The sequence below is a fragment of the Nyctereutes procyonoides genome, unplaced genomic scaffold, assembly GCF_905146905.1.
Source record: "Nyctereutes procyonoides isolate TBG_1078 unplaced genomic scaffold, NYPRO_anot_genome, whole genome shotgun sequence".
NCBI lineage: Eukaryota > Metazoa > Chordata > Mammalia > Carnivora > Canidae > Nyctereutes > Nyctereutes procyonoides.
The window spans coordinates 69,026,876-69,048,363 of record NW_026575146.1 but is presented as its reverse complement, the minus strand read 5'-3'; the positions used below and the strand labels follow the sequence as shown (position 1 = coordinate 69,048,363).

Below are 21,488 nucleotides of genomic sequence, written 5' to 3'. Positions count from 1 at the left end.
GGCCAGGGTGCAAGGGCAGCTCAGGACACCCAACTCCAGATTCCAGAACTCATGGTCTGAGCAGGAATTTAAACTGTCTTTATTTATATTTGCAATATGAAATAGAAGCTCAGCACGAACACACGCACACTCACGCCAGCCTGGGGAGAGGGAGCTAGGACAAGGTCACTTGGCAGCTGGGCTGGACCCCAGACCCTTGGGCATAGGAAGGGGACCCCAGCCAGACCCCCGCCAACTCCCCACCCCCGGGGTCCATGGGAGGTGCAAGAGGGGGCTCTCAGTGAGTGCATCAGGGCCCCATGGGAATGTCACCGGAGAAACCCCCTGGACGGGGACTGCCAGCTCCCACAGAGCCAGCAGGGCCAGGTGGGTCCTTTATCTCCCAGCCAGGGTCAAAGTGCAGGGTCCAGGGCAAGGGTTTGGGCAAAGGCATGGCCCCCACTCGGGCCCTCCCCCGAGGTGGACCTGACCAAGTGTGGGTGTGGACATCTGCACCGGAGGCTGGGGGCATGGTGGGAGGGGAGAGTGGGCAACGGCCCCAGGACCCTACACAGTCCCCCCCACCCCCCACCCCACGGGGATGGGAAGCAGGTCCCACCAGCTGCCCTGCCTGGCCGGGCCTGCTCCTGGCTCTCCATCCACCCACTCTCTCTCTGTATATAATATATAATATAGGTCTCTCTCTCTCTCTCTCTCTCTCTCTCTCTCTTCTTTCTCTCTACTCAACTCTGTTTCTTTATTCTAGGAGACAAAACTCCATAATTTTTTTTCTCAGTGCAAATGGGGGTGGGTAGGGGCCTGTCTCCCTGGCACCGGGCTCCTGGGAGTCTAAAGGAGAGAATGTGGGGGCAGAGAGGGTGGGGACAGGGTGATGGGGCAACAGGGCCACCATGGGCCCCACCCTGCCCCCACTCGGGCAGGGTCCACGTGGAGTACAGAGGATTTAGCCGCCACCACCGGGACCGGGAAGTTACCTGGGAACCAAGAGATACCCATATGAGAAGCCCGCTATCCCCCAAGCACCCACCTGTGCAGCCCACCTGCTACCCATGGCCCTTGCCACTCACTGGGAACCCAGGGACGCTGGCCCTCCGGGGGCAGAGCCATTGGGCATTGGAGGTGGCTCAAGGGCCTGGGCACTGTCAGGAGATAGAGACACAGAAAGGTCAATGCCTCCCCCCACAGGACACCAGCTACCCTGGAGGCTGCACGGCACTCACCTCTGGCTATGAGGGAGCCCTGAGGGCTCTGGGCTCTTCTCCCCCGCTGTGGTCTGGGGGTGCTGGCAGGCCCCGGAGGCTGGAACAGAGGTAGCAGGGTCTCTGGTTGCACTGTTGAGAGTGGGGTGGGCTGGGTATCAGTAAGGTTACCATCACTGATATTCCGCTAGACCCTCCTATCAGAGACCCCTGGGAGCCACCCCAGGCAGGAGGAGCTCAGGGTTGGATGAGACGCAGGCTCCACACACTGTCTATCCCCTTCTGGAAGCCATCTTGCCCCCGGGGGCTGACTGGGGAGACCCGGGCACCCATATGTGGCTATGGGCACAGCACAGGACCCTCAGCTGCCTGGAGGCCCTGAGTGGTGCAGAGACAACCCAGGGGCCAGGCTCCACCTGCCTCCCCCTAAAGCAGCTGCTCCCCAGTCAGTCACCTGTCCAAGGAGCTGGGGGTGGAGCATGTCCCTCTGAGTGTGGCCTGGAGGTCCCCGATGCTGACCAAGGACTGGCAGGGGGCTGTGAAGAGAAAGGCCAGGAAACACAAGACTCAGTAAGCATGATGCTACTCTTGCGCTTCGCCCCAGTGTGCCAAGTGTTCACCAGCCTGGGGGACAATGGGGAGCGCAGGTGGGGCTAGGCGGCAGCACTCACCCGAAGGCTCTGCTACTTTGCTGCCATCTGTGGCTTCCTGAGGTGCTAAGGGGGACACGGGGTCCTGAGACCTGGGGGGCAAGAAAAGCAGCCCGAGGGCCAGCCGGGGTCAGCACTCCAGCCTCAGTGAACTGGGACCTGGGCACCCGTCTGCCTGAAGCCTCACCTGAGCTGCACGGTGGTGCAGGCCACAGGGCCGGCCAGGCTCAAGGCAGGGAGGTCCCGGGGTATGCTGAGGGACCCCTGTGGGGCAAAGAGCCCAGAGCTCGGCTCCTTCTCCCCAGAGTCTCGGGGGCCGGTCAGGGCATCTGTAGGCACTGAGTCAAAGGTAGCTGTCCAGCTGGGACCTGGGGGGAGTGAATGGAGGGGTGGGGTGAGCACCAGAGGCAGACACCCCATGGGCACCCCATTGCATCCCGCCCTGTGCCTTCACCCACCCGGAGGCTGGGGGCCGGGGCTAGGATAAGAGGGGGGCCCGGCGCCCCCACCAGCCACACGGCCGTCACCGTCGTCCTGGTCCTCCTCGTCGTCATCCTCCTCTTCCTCGCTGTCTGTGCTGCCCCCACTCCTGCCCAGAAACCACCTGTCAGCGGCTGTGCTGCCAGAAGGGATGGAGGAGGGTGGATGGCTGGGAAGCCACAGGACAGACAGGTCATGGCCTACCAGGGCCCAAGGTATGGCAGGCAGGTGGGCGCCCTGAGTGCCCTACGGAGGCGCTGAGGGCCGACCTGACACCCTCCCTCCACCTGGAAGCTTGAGCAGACTGAGAACAATATCTAGCCGCTCCAAAATTATGGTCTAGGTGTTGACCAATGCTCGACCCGAGCCCCTGGGGAAAGTCCGACTGGCCTACATGGCCACTAATGCGAAACAGCTAAACAAATCATGAGGTTCCCAGGATGCCAGATGCCCGCTAGAGCTGGTGGGAACTGTTTTTACAGTTGCTGACAGGAAAGGAACCCGGGTGCAAACAGGTGAATACAGTTGAAAACAAATGAAGATACCCGCCAAACAGGAGAGAAGGGGCATCTCCCAAAGCCACAACCAACACCACACCATGCTCAGTGCTGGAGGACCAGCTGTCCCCGCAGGGTCAGGAGCAAACAGATGCCTATTCCCCACTCTGTTCAGGACCATACTGCAGCCCAGAGAAGCGAGAACATGAAAAGAAAAACATCCAGACCAGAAAAGAGAGTAAAACCCAATATGCAGATAGCCAGGCCATATAGAGAAGACCCTAAGGAACCCATTAAAACTGTCACAGTGTGTATGAGTGCCGCAAGCTGCAGGACACATCTCATCCACACGTCCACTGCATTTCCACGCTCGGGACAATCTCAAAATCCCGCTTACATAAAATACTCAAAAAAACAAACAAACAAACAAACAAACAAACAAAGGAAGCACAAAACTTACACTCTAAAAAAGACCTAAGTAAACGGAAAGACATTCCAAGCTCACAGACCGAATGACGGGACACGGTTCCTAGATCGTGAGGTAACCCACAGGTTCAGGGCAAGCCCTCTCACCCAGCCAGCGTCCTTGTTGAAATGAACAGGCTGACCTTACAAGTCCCACCAGTCCTTCAAAAGCAATGCTAGAGGACTCACTTCCTACTTTCAACCCTTCCTACAATGGTCATGGAGATAGGGAGGTCCTGCCATGAAGACCAGCAGCCCCAGAGTTGCCAGAAACCAACTCACACAGGGAAAGCTAAGCGCACCCAGTGTCTCCCACGAGAGGTGCAGGAGGCGGCGCCGGACCCCCACCTCACAATACAGAAACTGAGCTCAAAACAGGATCGAATGGGGAAACGCAAGAGCTAGCACCATCACACTCCTAGAAGAGCACATGGGGTGAACCATGACCTTGGGGTTATCGGCTTAGCCACCCAGCAGATGGAGCAAGGCACAAACACAGCTACTGGGGCGGTGGACCTCACAAGTGCAGGAAGTCAGGCCAGTGCCAGCCTAGGACACACGGGGGCTGTCTGGGCACACTGTCTTGGGCACACTATCTGAGCACACTGAGACCCTCAAGCCAGAGACCACAGGGGCAGAGGCTCTGAGATGCCGTTCACAAGGCACAAGCCCACCGAGTCAGGGACCGTGGGGCCAGCCAGCACCACAGGCATCTAGGAGCTGGCCACAGCTTACCCACACTCAGCCCATCTCTCCCATTACCAGGAAGAAGAGACAGAGCTGGTGGAAAGCTCTAAGTACAAGCTGACCTAGAGGAGCAAAGGGGAGCACCGGAGACACGCCTGGGCCAGGCCGCAGGTCTAGGACTCACCGACTTCTCAGCCCCACACAGGCTGGTACACTCCTGCCTTGGCATCTGAGCTACCCTGAGCTGGGGAGGCACCCCACCTAACACACACATTCCCTTCTTTCTTTCCTCCTCTACTCCAGCTGGTGAAAACTAGGTCTCATGGACTGCACAGCCCCACTGCTGGGGAACTCACCGCACACCCGGGGGCTGGCCACGGTGGGCTCCTCTGGCCAGCTGGCTGCCCTGCCAGGGGCCATCCTCTTCATCAGACTCCCCGGAGCCCTGGCCCTCCTCCTCATCCTCATCCTCGTCGTCAAATTGCTGGATGCGGTCCTTGTAGCATATCTCCAGCAGGTTGGCATTGGGCTGCAGGGTGCAGGGTGGGAGGGTGGGGTGGGTGGCGTGGGTGGCACTATCTGCAGCCCCCCCACAACCAGGGATAGAGCACTACTCACGTTCTCGTCGTCAGCATTGAGGGAGAAGGTAATGTTAGCTGTCTTGTCAAAAGGCGCACTAGGAGAGAAGCACAGGGGCAGTGAGGAGTGGTGGGTGAGACCGCAGCCCTCAGGAAAGGGGTCAGCCAGGTTTCTCCTGCATCCACTCAACACACTCTCACTGCTCAAGGTCCCACATCTGCACATCCCCCCACTAGCCAAAATTCAACTGTAGCTTCAAATCAATGCCCATGACCTGTTGCAGTCATCTGTGGAGTGGCCCAACAGGCACCTTGGCAGCTGATGTCCAACACGGACATGTTCTGCCCTCCCATCTCAGCCTTTCCACAAAGACACCCCCAGGGAACAGAGCCTCAGCTCTAAGTGGTGGCAGGGCAGCCCTAGGTAGGCCACAGAGCACTTCTCATCTCAACCTCCTCCTCTCCATCCTAAGACAGAGATAGGATCTCCCTGCACACAAGTCACTGTGAGGACTTCAGGCTGCCATCAGGGTGAGTTCCTCACATAGAGGTGCCCCCATCCCCTGGGAGCGAGGGTTCAGTGTTTGCGGGGACTTCACCCATCATGGCGGTAGCCAGGAAGCGAGCCAAAACCATGTGCGGCTCATCAGTCTATTCCCAACTCTGTCCCGACTCTGTTCAGGAGCCACAGGCAACTGAAGCACAAGTCCAGGACACCACGGTGAAGGAGGCCACTTCATGGCCATGACCGAGCAAGCTGTAGCTGTCACCCTGACTGTCTCCAGGGGGAGCCCGGGCTCCCCAAGTGCCCAGACACTGCTTGCTGGTGGGTGAACACCCCTCCACCAAGTGCAGGCCACAACACACAACAGCTCGCCGGTCTGCAGCTGGGATTCTGAACTTGAGACCCCAAAGTGACCGGCAGGGTGGCCCCGTCTTCCATCGAGGCCGAGCACACCCGGCACCCTCTGTTCCATCCTCTTTTGGAAAGCCTCATGGGAGCACAAAACCCATGCTCAGAAATTCAATCCATGGGTTTTAACTATGGACACAAAGTGCCAATGAGAACCTGGCTTCCACTCCACCAGAACACACAATCTTCCCACAGTCTCTGACTCATGTTCCCTAGAGCCGTCATCCATCTGTGGGGGATGGGGGGTGGGGTCCCACTCTGCCCTGTGTTCATCTGTCTAGTTCAGGAAATACATGGCCAGCAAGCTCCATGGACAAATGGGACCAACCACCCGAGTGCCGCCTCAGCATCGGACACCGCACAGACGCACTCACACCTCCTGCTCTCTTCCTGAAACTTGCAGAGCCCAGCACTCAGGTCAGGCTGGGGCAATCCAGGGGCCACATGAGCCCTGTAGGGCAGCATATTCAGCATAAAAGTTCTAAAAATATTCACGTATTTTTCATTTTAGAATGCTTCATGGCTTTCCAAAGTTTCAAGTTTTTAACCACACTGCAAATTATCTGAGGGAGAAGACAACACGATCCATGGAACAGTCAGTCTGTCCTCCTGTGGGAGGGGCTTCTCCAGGGCCCCAGGCCCCCGACACATGACCAGCGCTGCCCGGCCTTCCATGCAATGGGCACTGGGCTGGGCAGAGCAGCAGCACACACAGGTCTCTGTTCCCAAGGCAACCTCTGTCTGGCATGAGAAAGGCCAGCAGCTGAGCACAGCCCATCATGGTGCCTTCACCCTGAGCCACACAGGGGCGATCCTGCTCCCACACCAACCAGCATGTGTCTCAGTTGCCCCAGAGGCTCCGAGCCCAGAGGCAAAGATGATGGTAGACACACAATAGGAAGACCCCCCAAGATGTACCCAACGCACAGGGGATGAAGCTGATGGGGACCCCAAGGGGCAGCTGAGGCCCCTCCTGCCTGTCCCTGGACCCCACCCCTTGGCTACCCCCTGCCCGCCCTCCAGTGGTCCCTCTACTTTCCCTCAAGGCATTACCAACTCCTTCCTCAAAGTCACCCCTTCTACTCCAATGGCACTTCCTCCAGGGACCTTACAGAGGATGGGCTCCCTCCCAGACCACCACCTGGCCAACCTCGCTCCCACCCCGACCCGAGCTCCCCTCCAGCTTTGCTGCCATAAACTTGCTCATCAATTTGCAAAACGGTAGAAAACTCTATTTTTTTTTTTTTTTCTGACTACAAAAAGAACAGATGCCTGTGGTGGACAACTTGGTAACTAAAGAAGAAAGCTGATGAATGCAACACCAAGTTAAATTGCTATTGCTCAACAAAGCAGCTGTAGAAGTCACCGAAAGCTCAAGTTCTCCTGTCAGCCCAGGGCCTGGTGGAGGGCTGGGGGCTGCTCTGGCATCAAGGGGTCATCCCACCAGCTACACACACAGCTGACTCCCCTAGGAGGGGACAGAGGAGCCCCAGCTGGCCGCTCCCCATGCTGAGCCCAAGTGCCAGGACTGGTGGGACCAAGGAGGACGCAGAAAGCCTGGCAGAAAGTGCCACAGGGCCAGCAAGTGCTCGTGCTCCCACCTGCTGTGTTCTCACCCCTGCTTGCCTACAGAAGAGCACACTCACTTCACGCTTTCTTCCTGCTCCCCAAACTCCTCATCATTGAAGCCAAAGTGGTCAATGAAGGCTGAGGTCATGCGCTGCATCTGGAAGTCCATGAAGGCCTGTGGAGGAGCAGTGGTCAGGGATGGGTGGGGCCAGGCAGAAAGGGGCAGGCCCCTGGCCCCCAGCCCACCTGTTGCAGTACTGCCTCCTCGGGGAAGTTGAACTCCTTGAGCCGGTCGTCCTCATCATCGCTGGAGGAGTGCAGGTGGTGCGTGCTCACCTGGGGCATGGGGGCAGGCAAGGGGTGAGGGCCAGGATGGCAGGGTGCAGCCGCAGGGAGGTGCAGGTGGAGAACAGAACCGCGGCAGAGAGCTGCGGCGCCTTACCAGGTCCACCATGTTCTTCTTGTTCGTCTCGGCCAGGGGTCCGGCCACAAAGGCCTCCCACCGCTCCTGCTGCTCACCCGGCAGTTCTGTTCAGCGCAGAGGAGACAGGACGTGAGCCCCCCCCCCCACCGCCTACAGCCAGCAGCCCTGCCCCCAGCCCTGGGGCGACACCCTCCCGGACCCTCACCCTTCAGCAGCTGCCCCAGCTGCTCAGCATTGGGCCCCTTCTCCGTGTTCTGCACCAGGGCGTTGGCCAGTCTCGTCAGGTGGCCCATGTAGCCTTTGCGGGGGCCCCCGGTAGACCTGGGCAAGATCGGAGGCCGCAGCTGGACATGGGCCCATGCGCCCCCGCCCCGCCCTCCCCAAGGGCAAGAAGTCCAGGGGCCGCTCACTGCACAAGGTCGTTCTCTTCCCAGGATGTCAGGATGCGCTCCACCAGGCGGCACTGCTGCAGGAGCTGTGAGGGCAGTGGAGACAGTGGGGGCACCAGGGACATGGGGGCAGGGCCAGGATGTGCCCCTCCCAGCACCAAGGGGGATTTGTGGGGGAGAGGGAGGGGGGGTGGGGGCCGTGTCCAAGGCCCTAGGCTATAACCCAGGAAATACCTCCCCTAGAGTAGCATCTGTCACCCCAGAGGACACTGCTGCCCCCTGAGGGCTCCCGCCTACACCCGCCTGCACATCATCCTCCATTTCTCCCAGACAGACCTAAGGACAAGGCTGAGCCCCTGGCCTCCAGCATGTGAGGCCACCTAGAGAAGGCAGAAGGATACAGTGGGTGACCCACAGGAACAGAGTGGGGTACCCGGGAACCCCAGCTTACATGTTTCACAACAGGATTTGGGACAGGCATCTCAAGGCTGCTGTCGGAAGGAGGCCCAGCACTGAGCATGGCACTCACACAGAACTCCACTTGGGCATGCAGAAAGTTGTTGAACATGTAGTGGAAGAAGAGGTCCTGGGGGGCGGGCAGTGGAGGCTGGCATGGAAAGGCCCCTCATCCACCCCTGCCCAGGGCCCCCTCCACCCCCTCATCCCCATCCCGCACTTCCCCACCCTGCCCGGGCCCTCCACCCCACCCCACCCCACCCCACCCCCTTCTCCGCACCAGCATGGTGTTGGGCACATCCAGTGCCAGGAGCTCCTGTGTCAGGGCTGGGTCGTTGGCGCTCAGAGCGCTGGCCAGCAGCTTGACCACATGCAGCCGAGTATTGCCCAGAGGCGGGGCCAGGTTGCCCCAGGTAGTACGCAGTGGCTCCAGCTACAGGCACATGGGAGGCTCAGTGCCACCTAGAACCGTAGGGCTGCCCTCCCTGCCACCCTACATCCTTGGACTCCCAGCCTACCTCAGGGGGCTCAAGCAGAAGCTGGTGGAAACGGCTGAGCCGTGGGCGCAGGGCGTGCAGGGCGCCCACACTGGACATGCTGCTATCCAGGGTCGCCTGGGCCAGAAGCTCCAGCTGCCCATCCACACTGCTAAAGAAGTTGTTCACGGTCACAGACTCGGACCTGCAGGGGGGACAGGATGCAGGGCCTGTGTGCACGCACATGCATGTGTATGGCACATGTGGAAGGGAGAGACAAGCTGCTTCCTGTGGAAGTACAGCGTGCACAGGGGCGGGGGGGGCGCCAGGGATCATGGGCCTATAGGGCCCTGGACTCAAGCCAGTCAGCTCAAAGCTACAGGTGGTTTACATGGCCTCAGACAGGAACTGAGAACTCCTCTCCCAAGACCCTAAGTGGTGGGATGCCTGGGTGGCCCAGCGGTTGAGCGTCTGCCCGACTTGGGGTGTGATCCCAGAGTCCAGGATTGAGTCCCACATCGGACATCGGGCTCCTGAGGACAGCCTGCTTCTCCCTCTACTTGTGTCTCTGCCTCTCTCTCTCTCTCTCTTTCATAAATAAATAAAATATTTTTAAAAATACAAATAAAAATTAAAAAAAAAACAAAACAGATTCTTTAAAAAAAGACCCTAAGTGGCCACCAAGAAGGGGATGCTGCTTATAGATGACAAGTCTCCACAACCTTCACCCCTAAAAAGGAGAGGGTCTCTGGGGGATGGCAATAGCTGCCTGGGGAGGCAGGGCCCCCTCACCTTGGCCTTCGGGGTTCCAGCAGGGTCAGGAGCACCTGGATCCCGCTCACAATGACAGACTGGCTCTGCTCTCCCTCCAGCATGTTGCTCAGGAGCTGTTCAATCGTCTCCTGCCTGGAGCAGGGGTCAGGACAGGGGATGAGGGTGGGGTTGGGGTGGGGGTCATGGTGAAGGGCCCTGGACATCTTCCCGCCCTAGGCCTTGGAACCACAAACCCACTTCTCCAGGGTGGTCAACAGCTGGTCGGGCTCTAGGCTGTCTTGGACCTGGATCATCTGCTCCCGGCTCAGGCGGATGATGTCGCACAGGGACTGGGATGCATTGGAATGTTGCTGGGGAGGCAAAGAGAGAGCTGAGGATGCCAGCCCAGCACCTGTGCCCTTCATGTCCTGGAGCTGACCGCCCCACCCTTAGGAAGAGGAGTGGAGGATCACACAGACAGGGAGACACAAGTGCCAAGGCAAGGAACACAAGGCATCAAATATCAGGAGAGAAGACGGTGAAAACCTGGGAAACCAGGAAAGTTTCCACACCATTTGCCGTAGCCAAAGGAGGGAACAACCACGAGGTCTACCAACTGGTGAGCAAGCTACTGTGACTCGTCCATGCACCACACTCCACTGCATGGATATACACGGAACACCTGGTGCTGACGCAGGGGCCACACAACAAGACCAGGCACCATGTGATTGCATTCACATAACAAGTCCAGCAGAGGCAAACCCCAAGGCAAAATGCAGCCTGGGAGTGGCAGGCCCATGAGGGGAAGGGGCAGCTAAGGAGCACAGGCTTTCCTTCGTGGAGTAAGGAAAAATTATTCCCAGATCCACAAGGTGATAACCAGACGATTTTGTGAACACATTAAATGCTGCTCTACGTTCTTTATTTTAAACATGTGACCCATATGGTACATAACCCTCTACCTGGGTGAAAATGTTACAGGAAAAAAACAGAAAAGAACCATGAGCAGAACTCCCAAGTCTAACCCTATACGCAGCTACCAGGGCCCAACTGCACAGACCCCAGAACTCTCCAGGCCATGGGCCACACTTCAGAGCCCCTCCCAGGGCCCCTGATCCCTCTGCCCCTGGGGGCCTGCCTGGGACAGGCAATGGGTCTGCCTGGGACCCACACCTGTGAACCTCTGTTCTGTAAGTCAGCAGCACGGGAAGGTAAGGCGAGGGCCCCTGCGCTGCAGTGAGGATGTGGGGCCTCTGAATGGATTCTCTGAAGGACTAGCAAGATGTACCAAGGCACAAGAGACACGAAAACCTGCCAGATCACAGTCAGCAGGGGAGTGGGGAAGGGTCCCCTAGGAAAGCTGGCATTGAGGGGGTGGAGCCTGAAACTGCTGGCCAGACCTCTGACCTGTCAAGAGACGCTGGGCCAAGCTCCTGGCTCAAGAGACACGTTCCCTGCGGGCAGCGCCCCTTTGCTACTCACAGCAGGTGCCCTGTCAGTGAGCGGCTGCAAGGGCCAGCACCCACACAGCATCTCCTCAGTTCACCTTTTAGGAAGGGAGGATGGGGCGAGGCTGGCGTGAGGAGCAGATGTGAGGGGAAGAGACCGGGCCACAGGTGTGACAGCAGGCGAGGAGAGGACACTCACATTTTCATCCTTTGACGGGTGGATCTGTTCTATGAGCCGCTGCACAATCTTCTCCTCGTTGAGCCACTGGGGGTGAGAAGGTGGGCCTCTGCTCACTGCCCCCTCCCTCCCCCAGTCCCCACCCCCCTCCCCAAGCCCCCACACTCACGTTGACCACATCCTGTCTCAGCTGTGGCCGCTCCACGCAGGTGAGGAGACGCAGCAGGAGGTCCATGATGGCTGAGGTGCCAATGTGCTGTAGCAGCAGGTCAACGAAGTCATCCTTCTTCCGCAGGAAGGACACAAGCTGGGGACAGGAGGGACAGCACATGTCACATGGCAGGACCAGGGCCTGTGCCCACCAATGCGCCCACCCGCCTCCCCGCCCTGACCCCAGGTTGGCAACGGTACCTGGTCTGTCTTGCGGTTAATGAGGATGCCCATGACCTTGCTGAAGAAGCTCGCCAACAGCGGGTTGAGGCTGCCGCTGCTCTGTAGAAAGCCATAGAGCCGGTTCAGGAGGGACTCGTCAGCACCCAGCGCATCATTAATCTGGGGCACATCTGAGGTCAGGATCTCACAGGCCACACTGGGGTACCTGGGGAGAGGGGGGAAAATGCCAGGGAAGCTGGCTGGGTCCTCCTCGCCACCACCCTCCATGCCCTCCTTATAGAACCCACTCGTGGCTCCCACTACCCCTGAGGCTCCAGCCCACCTCCTAAGCTTGGGCCCCACCCTCACCTCCTCCCAGACTCCAATCCCTTCTAGTCTGGCCAGGCCCATCAGACTGGCCAGGTGACCTTCTCTAAAATCCAACGTCAACCCTCACCTCCGTGTCCCCCACCTGCACGGGGCCCAACACCCCACATCGGAAGTGGCAGTACCAACAAGTCAGGGCAGCGGTGGGGGGACAGAGCGGGCAAGGGCTCACTTGTAGCGCAGTCGCTCCTCGCCACTGGCTGGCGGCTCCTGGGTGACCCAGGCCACCATGGCCTGCAAGTGCGGTGGCTGCAACAAGAAGTCCAGTAACTTGCGGTTGACAACCTTGCACTCCTGTAGCACGTCCTCCTCATCCAGTAGCTCAAGCAGGCTCAGGTCCTCCCGCTCCAGCAGCGTGTCGAGGTGTGAGCTCGTGTGTAAGTCAAACTTCCAAAACATGGCGCCCTGAGGGCAGGGGTCTGTCACACAGCAGGCTGTGCTGGGACTGCCCTACTCCCTCCTCCACCTTGGCCACCCATCACCCAGATGACCGCGAAAGCCTGTGAGGAGGTCACTTCACACCAGAGGCCAATCACCCTGACCACCTCTTGGCCCCCAGGTCCCAGTTAAGTCTTGGGTGGGGGGCGAGAGGCAGGCACACACCAGGCCCACAAGGAGACCCCTAAGGCTGCACACGGAGCCATGGGGATCCTGTCCCCTCCAGGGCCTGTGTCCTCCGTCCCACATCTGGGCAGGGACCCCCAGGGGTGGAACTGTGCTCATACTGAAACCTCTGGCACTGGACTCACTTCACTCTACTGAACAAATTCAAATGGCCAGTACGCAGCTGCCAGCCAGCCCAGCAAATCACCATGCCACGTGCAGGGTGTGGGGCAGTGGCAGAGGGAAGTCTGAGATGTCCCCAGGCTGTGGCTGTTGCCTGGATGCTACATACACACACACAAACACACCCAACCCCACCACCACCACCCAGCGGCCAGACAAGGAAGAGGAAAAGTGGGGGAGGGGGGGTCTTTCAGAAGAGCCACTGATTGGGGCCCAAAGGAACAGGATAGAGTAACTGACTCAGTGGGGAGGACAAGGCTGTCTCCCACCACCTGAAGGATGGCGCCCTTCATCCCCACCAGCACCAAGACCCTGTGTGCCCGGCTGTAGTGCCACCCTGACCCATCCCAGCACAGGTAGCTAGCTGCCATCAGGAGCACCATGCCAGGAGCACTCACTAGGCGCCAAGTGGGTCTGAGCCCCCGATGCGCACACACTCAGCTGCTCCTCTGAAGACACCTACAGGCTCCCAGTCTGATCACCTGGTAGGCCTGCCCTGTACTTGCCATCAGGCTCCCAGGCCCTGTATTCCCCACTCTGTCCACTGCGTGGAGCACCCACATCCCCCTCTGAGGGGCTGTCGCCACCCCTCTGCAAGGGAAGGTGGGGGCTCCCCGGCAACCACACAGGCGCCAACCACAGCTCCATGTATCACCTGCTTTGTGAAGACCACCTGAGGCAGAGGCCCCTCTCAGACCCACAGAGGCTGGTCCCCCTCCTATGTGCTCACCCTCACCTTCTCTGCCCCATTACCACCTTGACCACGGAAAACCTATCAGCCACAGATGGAGCACCAGCCCAAAGCAGAAAGCAGCTCTGACTCACATCTCGAAGCAGCCAGAGCTTCAAGCCAGGGCAGAGCGGGGGCACATGTGGCCTCAAGCAGGACTGGCCTTCTGAGCCTGGGTGCTGGGGGCCGTGTCCCCTCAAGACACGGCCCCCAGCACCCAGCCCTCCTTTCCGGCCTCCACAGGAGACCACTCACCCCCCAGCATCCTCCCCAACCTCCGTGACCAGAATAAGTGGCTTTAAATCTGCAATACCTGGGATTTTGGCCCAAGATGACTACAGGTGGAGTGGAAGACAGACGATCATGGAAGACAGCAGCGGACGCCAGGCCACAGCTGGGGCGGCGAGGGCATCCTTACCGGCCTCCAGGCCCTGTCCTACAGCACACACTGACTTGCCCCTTAGCCCTACATCCTTCACCCCACGTTGGCCACTTTTCTGAAACACAAACTTGAGTGCCTGATGTTCACTCCTGGCCAGAAGCCCAAAAGGGATTCTTGGGCCTCCACATTTGAGACCCCACAGGCCCCACCAGCCTTACAGCGCTGCTCTGGCCAAGCCCAGCCTCTAACTGGGACCTCTAGCTCCTGTCATATGCTTGCCTGCTGCCCAGTCTGCACACCTGGCTCTCTCACACCTGCCCCACACCTGCCCAACCACTCAGAACCCCCCCCCCCCACCAAGCAAGCTACAGCCAGGCTCCTCATAAGTCGACCTGTGACTGCCACTGTGGGGCATGCCTCCCTCATCAGCCTTTGGCTCTCCTGAGGAGCTCCCTGCGTGACATTACCACCCCACCACCAGGCCAGACATCTAGGCCTCCTGGCACCATGCTGGTGACATCAACAAACCACGCTGGCTGTGGTGCTGACAGTGCTCTCAGGATTGTCTTATCTCAACCTACTCTCACAGCCACCCCCAAGGAAGGCGCGGAGGGCTCTATTTTATGGGTGAGGAAGCTGAGGCACACCACAGCAACTGCCCACCCAGGCCCCTGGAAAGTAAAGTGTCAGGGTGTCAGGTCCTACCATAAACACAGAGAATGGACAGGCACAGGCCCCAGTTTATGCAGTTTGGGCCCTGGCTCCGGCCATTCTCCCCCAGGCTCTGACCTGCCAACACCTCCAGGTAGCTGAAGGCCAGGTCCTTCCTGGTCCTCCTCAGTGAGCAGACACCTCTGAATTCAGAGAGGAAGGCTAGACCTGGGCTCCTCACAGCCCTGCTGCACCAGCACACCTGCCCATCACTCAGCCACTGGAGGGGGGAGCTGAACCAGAAATCTAGGGGCTTCTCTCAATTTGCATGACCCTTTCTCCGACCAGGCCATCACCTCTCCAGACCTGCCCTGTGTCTCTCTGCGTAACACTCCATAGGCACCCAGACAGAGCTGGCGGAAATGGAACCTGACCACATATGGTCTGTGCTCAGGCACCCAGGGCTTCCTCCACTCTCAAATACCTCTAAATCCCGACCTGGCCGTTCCTCATCTACACTGGACACACTGGCCTTTCTGTTTGCAGAACACACCAAACCTGGGCTCTTCTTAGCCAACTTTGCTCTTGCTGCCTTGCCTGCCTGGGACGTCCCAGGAACTGGCTCCTCCTTATCCTTGGGGTCTCCTACCAAGCACCTACCCCCAGAGGGGCTGAAGCAGTCCTCTGGCCCCACCTCTATCCACCAGCTCAGGACATGCACCCTGACCTGCAAGATGAGTACTCCATCACACAGTACACACACCCGGACCAGATGATGGTCCACACAGCAGAACCCTCCTTACTGGGCAGCCAGGAGTGCCCGGGACAGCACTTAGCACAGACCCTGGTATGCAGTTCTTGCCCAGCAACCTTCCTGGGCACACTGGCAATTCCTTCCCCTTGCCCAGATCCTGATCTTCCAAAGGAACTTTTCCATACGTGACAGGCCACGACGGGGCAGCATCACAGGTGAGGAAACTAAGGCCAGCAAGGGGCCTCCCCAGCCCCAAGGCACTGGTGGGCAGCGTGGGCATGCTTCCTGAGCTGGCAAAGCCAGGACCAGAACCACTTCGAGCGGCAAACAGTTCCATGGGGTGAGCACACAATCTCTTCCCACACCAGACACTCTCATGCCTGATGAGAAGACCAGAGAGTTCAAAGGCTACATACAGAGTGAATGAAGCCAGTCACCAAGGACCACGTGTTGTAGGGCTCCATTTATGTGAAATGTCTGGAAGAGGTGGACAAAAGGAGCTGGGAGAGACTGGGGATGGGGGCAGGGAGTGCCTGCTAACAAGTATGGGACTTTCTTCTGGAAAAAGTATGTTTTAAAAAAAAAAAAAAAAAAAACCCAGTCCTGAAAGTTCTGAAATTGTACGCAATTTTGTCAATTATACCTCAGTGACAAAACCCCACTACAATGATGGCTGCACGGTTCTGAATACACCAGAAACCACTGACTTGTGCACTTTAAATAGATGAATCACACAACGTATGAATTACATCTCAACAAAAACCATTAGCAAAAACAAAACCAGAGTTGCCCAAGGCTGCGGTGACAGAGCCGGCTCAGACCCTGCTCCAAGTCCAAGTCACCCGGAGCTGACAAGATAGCAGCTGCCAGAAGAGCTGAGGCACAGAAAGCCTGCCCAGGTTCCCCTTCCCAACTGTCAATGTCCCCAAAGGGGCAGGGTAGGGATAGGGCCTAGCCCCCGTCTTCTGAAAACCTGTGCAGCCGCATGGGCACCCCGTCTCGGCACCAAGACAAGGAGGTGAAGCTTGGCCATGGTTTCCTTTTGACAGACGGGACACTGTGGCCGAGACAAAGAACCAGAACTCTGCCTGCCCTGCTCTCCTCACTACAGTTGGAAATTCTCAAAGTGGAGACGTGCCTACTTCTGAAGCACCTACTTAAGAGGGCACGGGCTACGGGAACCACCCCAACCGCCCCTCAGATGGTCCACTTGGGCTGGCAGACAGGGCTTCCTTCCCCACGCAGCCTTTCCAGAGAACTGTTATGGGGTGGGAATGGGTGAGGCCACCCATGATAAGACAAGAGGGTGCTAGGTGGTGCAGGTACAGGCCCCAGGGGCCTAAGACCCAGGTGGCCCCTCACATTCTCCCTCAGGTCGCTCCTCCAAAAATCAGAGGAAGTTGCAAGGATCAGATGCAAGCAAGTGGTGCCGGGTACCGTACAAACATCCCTTCACAAGCCATACACAAAACAGAGCTGCAGATATGGCAGCTAAGAGTTCATGGCCAACCCCATCCTCCCAGGTATAACTTGCTGGAAGCCCCAGGAGTCTGACGGACAAGAGAGGGAGGCTCCATTCACACTCTCTAACGGGGTGAACCTGGGCCAGGCACTTGGCATCCTCGTCTGTGAAATGGGGCCACGCTGTTGGGACAGCTAGCTAAGGCAGGTGCTCCACAGGTGCAGGGCCCTTCCTGTGTGCCCCTGGCCACACGGAAGCCCTGACACCCCTAGCAGAAGGGAAGGAGCTGGCCACTCACCCAGGAGTGACAACTCTAAATACAGAACCCAAAGAAAGACTGCTGGGCAACCCAGGTCATTCAAACACTCTGGCAGGCACCACACACACCCCCACCCCCACCTCATGCAACTTTTAGCAACCTTCAAGAAAGCGGAAGTGACTAGCAGTGGCTCTCTGTCAGTTTGAAAACCATGACTCTGGTTGCAAACGGAAGAAGGGGAAACCGTAAGCAAGAAAGGAAGCCATTAAACACGAGAACCACCTTTCCCTCTGCCAGCCTGGCACCATCACCTAGGGTTTCTTGCTCTACTGGATTGCTCTTAGGCTCTGACACCAGCTGCCCTCTGAAGAGTATGCCAGCCCTTGCCCGGGGTCCGAAAGGGCCTGGCTACAGCTCCCAGAGTGCTATCCCCACGGTGCCGCTGCCGCCTCATCATCTAGGTCTATCCAGACACCGCTCTGCCTGCCAGGGAGCCTTTAGGCAGAGCCTTCATCTTCCACCCCTTCCTCGCCTGCCCTGGCCCCAAAGCACCCAGAAGTGGAGGTCAAGGGTGCAGAGGCCTCTGGGAGAGCCTCCAGAGTGACCACCTGAGTTGCCACCTCAGCTATCACAGGCCCACAGGCTGCTGTAAGAGACCTAGGCTAGGTGAACCTAAAGCGGACAGAACCCACTACCAAGGGCACCTGGGTGGCTCAGTGGTTGAGCGTCTGCCTTTGGCTCAGGTCATGATCCCGGGGTCCTGGGACTGAGTCCCCCACTGGGCTCCCCACAGGGAGACTGCTTCTCCCTCTGCCTATGTCTCTGCCTCTTTCTGTGTGTTTCTCATGAATAAAGTACATAAAGTGTTAAAAACAAAAAACAAACAAACAAACAAACAAAAAAACACTACCAAAACGCCAGCCCCAGTCTCTTGCAGGGCTCAGCAGGCCCAAGGATGGGGAGACCACCTCCCTCAATTCATCCCAACCATCAGCTCTCCAAATCTGGAAAAGGGTAGAGGACTGCCATTCTAAGGACGGGGTAACAGTAACGGCAACCCCATGGCCTCTGGGGACCCAACGTGTGTGCTGGCTGCAGAACCCAGCACACAACTAGCCAGGGAGGCAGCAAGATATCCATTAAGGACAAGGGACCACTGAGGCCAGACCCACAGTGGATGATGAGCTGGGGCTTTCCCATGGCTTGGAAAAGCCTGGGAAGGGTCCCCAGTTAGAGGAGATCCCAAAGCACACTCTCCCAGGGGAGGTGGCTGTTCTAGTCCACCCTTGGGGAGGGTCTAATTAGGAAACACAGACACTACAGACCCCAGGCCCAGGACCGAGGGGCCAGAAAGCTCACACTCAGGACCGTCTCCTGGATCAGTTATGGGTTCCAAGGAGGAAAGGAAGGAACTAACAGACTCTGGAACATAGAGGAGCAGACTTGCTGTTCCAGGCTAATCCAAAATCAGAAGAGCCTGGGTTCCAATCCTGCCTCTCCAAATTTAATCCCTGTGGCCTTGGATCAGCTTGGGGTCCCACCAGCACTGAGCCTCAGTCTTCTCACTTGGGAGACACCTCATGGTGACTGTAGAAACACACCTCCCTCAGGAAGACCTATAAAACAGTGTTCAAAGAGAAAACAGTGCTTTGGCCTGGAAAGGAGGGCGTGTCCCCACCCCCCATGTGCTGAGCCTGCCCCAGAGCGCTGGTGAGCCAGGGATGCCAGGAAGGCCTCTCTCACCAGAACTCCCAGGTCTCTCACCTCATCTCTTGCTGCAACCCGCATGGCGCTCAACACTCCCTCCACACCTGACTGCTCATAGGCACCCTCGCCTCTGCCCTGGCTGGCTGCTCCCTTTGCCTCCCCTCCAGCTCTTTGAGCCTGACTAGCTCCTCCTGGGTCCTTCAGGCTTCAGCATAGACACCACTTCCTCCAGGAAGCCTCCCCTGACTGTGTTAGGGGCCTGCTCCACACTTCCACAGCTTCCGTGGTCACCCTGTGACAGCATCTGAGCGCTCTGTGACAGGATTCACTTGTACTGTCACCTGCCTCCCTCTGCATAAGACCAGGCTGACAGCTAGAAATAAATACGTGTTGAATTAATTAAAAACTCAAGTCCAAAGAGGAAAAAGGAATTGCTAAAGTCATTTCCCACAGATCCTGAGAAAAAGTGTTGGTGGTGGAGAGGTGGGGGTGAGGGGGAAGCCAGCAGGTTCTCCTTTGACGCAGAGAAACAGCAGATGACCCAACAAAAACGACAGAAAACACGAAAGTAAATCCAAATACGCCACACAGCCACTCATGGGTGGCAACAGAGCAGAGGAGACCAAACCATCTACGACACCTAAGCAAGAGAGCAGGGCTTCTCCAACGCACCACTACTGACATTTGGGGCTGGAAAATACTGGAGGCGGGGGGCCACCCTGAGCTGTGCACTGTGCCATGGCAGCAGCATCCCTGGCCCCTACCCACCGGGTACCTGGAGTACCCTGTCATGTAACAACTGCTGTCTCCTGCCATTGCCAAATGTCCCCTGGGGGACACAGCCCCCCTGAGGACCGCTGCAATAGGTAACCCCAAACCTAGTTATGGTCCTGGAGCCCTTCCTGTGCCTTCTACAGCCTAGTGAGTCCCCCGAGCCACCGGAGGGGAAGAGCACTACCCTCAACACCGCCTTACACCTCGCTCAAGTTTCTTTACAACTCAGAACTCCGCACCACACCTGATACATCTCCCTTTCCAGAAACATCCTGCCTCTAGGGCTGGGGTTCATGTGCTGTCTGTGGCCTCCAGCCGGCAAAGAGGTGTGAAGGAGCCAGGGAGACCCTGAGCAGGAAGTCCGCCGAGAAGGGGTCCTCTGCCGCCCCCAACGTCCGCCCGCAGACCAGCCCCAGAGCCCCACCTTCACAGACTTGCACGTGCTGTTCCTCCCACCCGGAAGGCCCTTCCTCCCACTCTCCATCTGTCAAGCCGGCACTATCCCTCGCGGACAGAAAGCGCCTCCGCCGAGCCAGTCCCCCCGGCGCCCCCTCTGCCGCCCGCACGCCCTAAGCCATCTCCATCACAACACCGCTAATTGTGACCGCTAATTGTGAGGGGACTTTGTGCCCTCCCTCCCCCGCCGCCTACCCCCACGGCGACGGGGCCGCTCCCCAAGACCCCCGCACACGCCACGCCGGGGGGATGGGGAGCTCCGGGGCGGGGGGGTGGCAGGAGGAAACGGCAGACACGTCCCAGGACGGGGATGGAGGGACTCGGTCCGCGGAGGGGAAGTTGGACGAGAGGAGACTGGGGAGGGGCTGCGGCGGGGAGTCTAGGAACTAGGGGCGGGAGGGGGTTGTCCGGGAGGCAAGGGGAGCAGGCGGGGGCGGAGAATCCTCCCCCAGCGGGGGCCGCTCACCTGCGCTGGGGGGCGGCGGCTCCTCGCACTCGGGGCTCATCCGGGCGCCCCCCCCGCCCCGCCGCCAGCGGCTCGGGCCCCTGCTGTGGAGCCCGGTTTGAGGGGGCGGGGGGCGGCGGCGGGAACTCGCGCACGCGCCTTCGGGCCTCGGGGCGGGAGGGTCCTGGCGCGCCGAGCCGCGGGGTGGCTGCGAGCGGACCGACGCGGGGGTCCGGGGCCCGCCGGCAGCCAGGGGGCGCGGGGAGGTCAGCGCGGTCTCTAGGCCGGCGGAGGCCCTCGGCGGGGAAGTCACCCCGGCTGGCCCGGCCCAGCGCCGCGCGGGAAAGCAAAGGCCGGTCAGGGAAGACGTCTCCTTCCCCAGTCCCGGCAGGCCGCAGGGCCGAGCAGCGGCCGTCGGAAGCCGAAGCCCACTTCCTCGGCCGCCCCCTTCCTCGCACCCGCTGGGTTTTCGGACTCTGCAGTCTTCTTGGGGCCTCCGCCGCCCGGCTCCGTCCGCCACTATCCCACAATCCCCTAGCGCAGGGGCACGCAGGAAGCCCCGCCCACCCGCCGCCCGCCTGGTGCGCGGAGGCCGCGCGCCCAGGACCGGCAGTGCGCGTGCGCATGGGGGCCCGGCCGCTCCCCACCCGCCCAACCAGCCCACGGCCCCAGATACGCTTGCGCTGATTTGGTCCAACGATCTCTCCCCAAATAAACCCAGACAACCTAATGCGCAGGCGCCGTGTTCATCTACGACTCCGTTCCAATGTCCAGAGAGAATTCTGCTCCAGGATTTCTCTATCAGCTTGCTCCTGGAAATCTGTTCGCTACTCGGTCTCGTCAGATTATAATCCTGCTTCGGCTGGGGTCCAGCTCCTGGGGAATCCATAGCAGGTTTTCTCCCCAGCCGAAGTTGCGCGGTCCGCTCCCGCGCAGTTCTCGACCTTTTATGCTGCACGCGCTTACCCGGGCTTTGTCTTCCTGTTGCCTCAGTTTCCCCAGCTTTCATGCCTCCCCCCGCCCATGTTACAAGCCCACTGTAAGGATCAGACGACTGAGTGTGTGTACTGACAACTTTCATTTTTTTAACCTGCTCACACTTATTTCAGAGACATTTTACCGAATCGTATGCTTAAGTGCATTTTCCTGTTCTACTTGTTC

At 58.9% G+C, this 21,488-nt stretch overlaps 1 protein-coding gene across 6 annotated transcripts; it reads right to left on the bottom strand.

Moving 5' to 3' along the window:
• Positions 1 to 57: 57 nt before the first annotated feature.
• Positions 58 to 20,820, bottom strand: PPP6R1 (protein phosphatase 6 regulatory subunit 1). Of its 6 annotated transcripts, none has more exons than XM_055310952.1 (24): positions 20,349 to 20,820; positions 12,094 to 12,326; positions 11,574 to 11,760; positions 11,332 to 11,469; positions 11,184 to 11,249; positions 9,795 to 9,907; positions 9,576 to 9,689; positions 8,826 to 8,955; positions 8,588 to 8,740; positions 8,303 to 8,437; positions 7,873 to 7,937; positions 7,668 to 7,783; positions 7,481 to 7,566; positions 7,285 to 7,374; positions 7,116 to 7,213; positions 4,597 to 4,654; positions 4,335 to 4,507; positions 2,308 to 2,468; positions 2,037 to 2,217; positions 1,871 to 1,941; positions 1,654 to 1,735; positions 1,221 to 1,331; positions 1,068 to 1,139; positions 58 to 974 (listed from the first exon to the last, which is right to left on the bottom strand). In XM_055310952.1, exons 2-24 carry the CDS (start codon positions 12,318 to 12,320, stop codon positions 971 to 973), a joined length of 2,631 nt encoding a protein of 876 aa, XP_055166927.1. In that variant the 5' UTR covers positions 12,321 to 12,326; positions 20,349 to 20,820; the 3' UTR covers positions 58 to 970. The 6 variants fall into 6 exon arrangements, with proteins under 6 accessions (XP_055166927.1, XP_055166928.1, XP_055166924.1 ...); XM_055310953.1 differs by having other exon boundaries at positions 8,826 to 8,952; XM_055310949.1 differs by having other exon boundaries at positions 8,826 to 8,988; positions 20,349 to 20,819.
• Between the last annotated feature and the right edge of the window lie 668 nt (positions 20,821 to 21,488).

What these genes read in the sequence shown, in the direction of transcription:
- PPP6R1 (XM_055310949.1), bottom strand. Translation starts at nt 12,320, where the DNA reads ATGTTTTGGAAGTTTGACTTACACACGAGCTCACACCTCGACACGCTG. An exon ending in TGAGACAGGATGTGGTCAAC is followed by an intron (nt 11,250 to 11,331) that starts GTGAGTGTGGGG and finishes TCTCACCCCCAG; the next exon opens with TGGCTCAACGAGGAGAAGAT. An exon ending in CAAATCCTGTTGTGAAACAT is followed by an intron (nt 7,938 to 8,302) that starts GTAAGCTGGGGT and finishes CTGCCCTCACAG; the next exon opens with CTCCTGCAGCAGTGCCGCCT.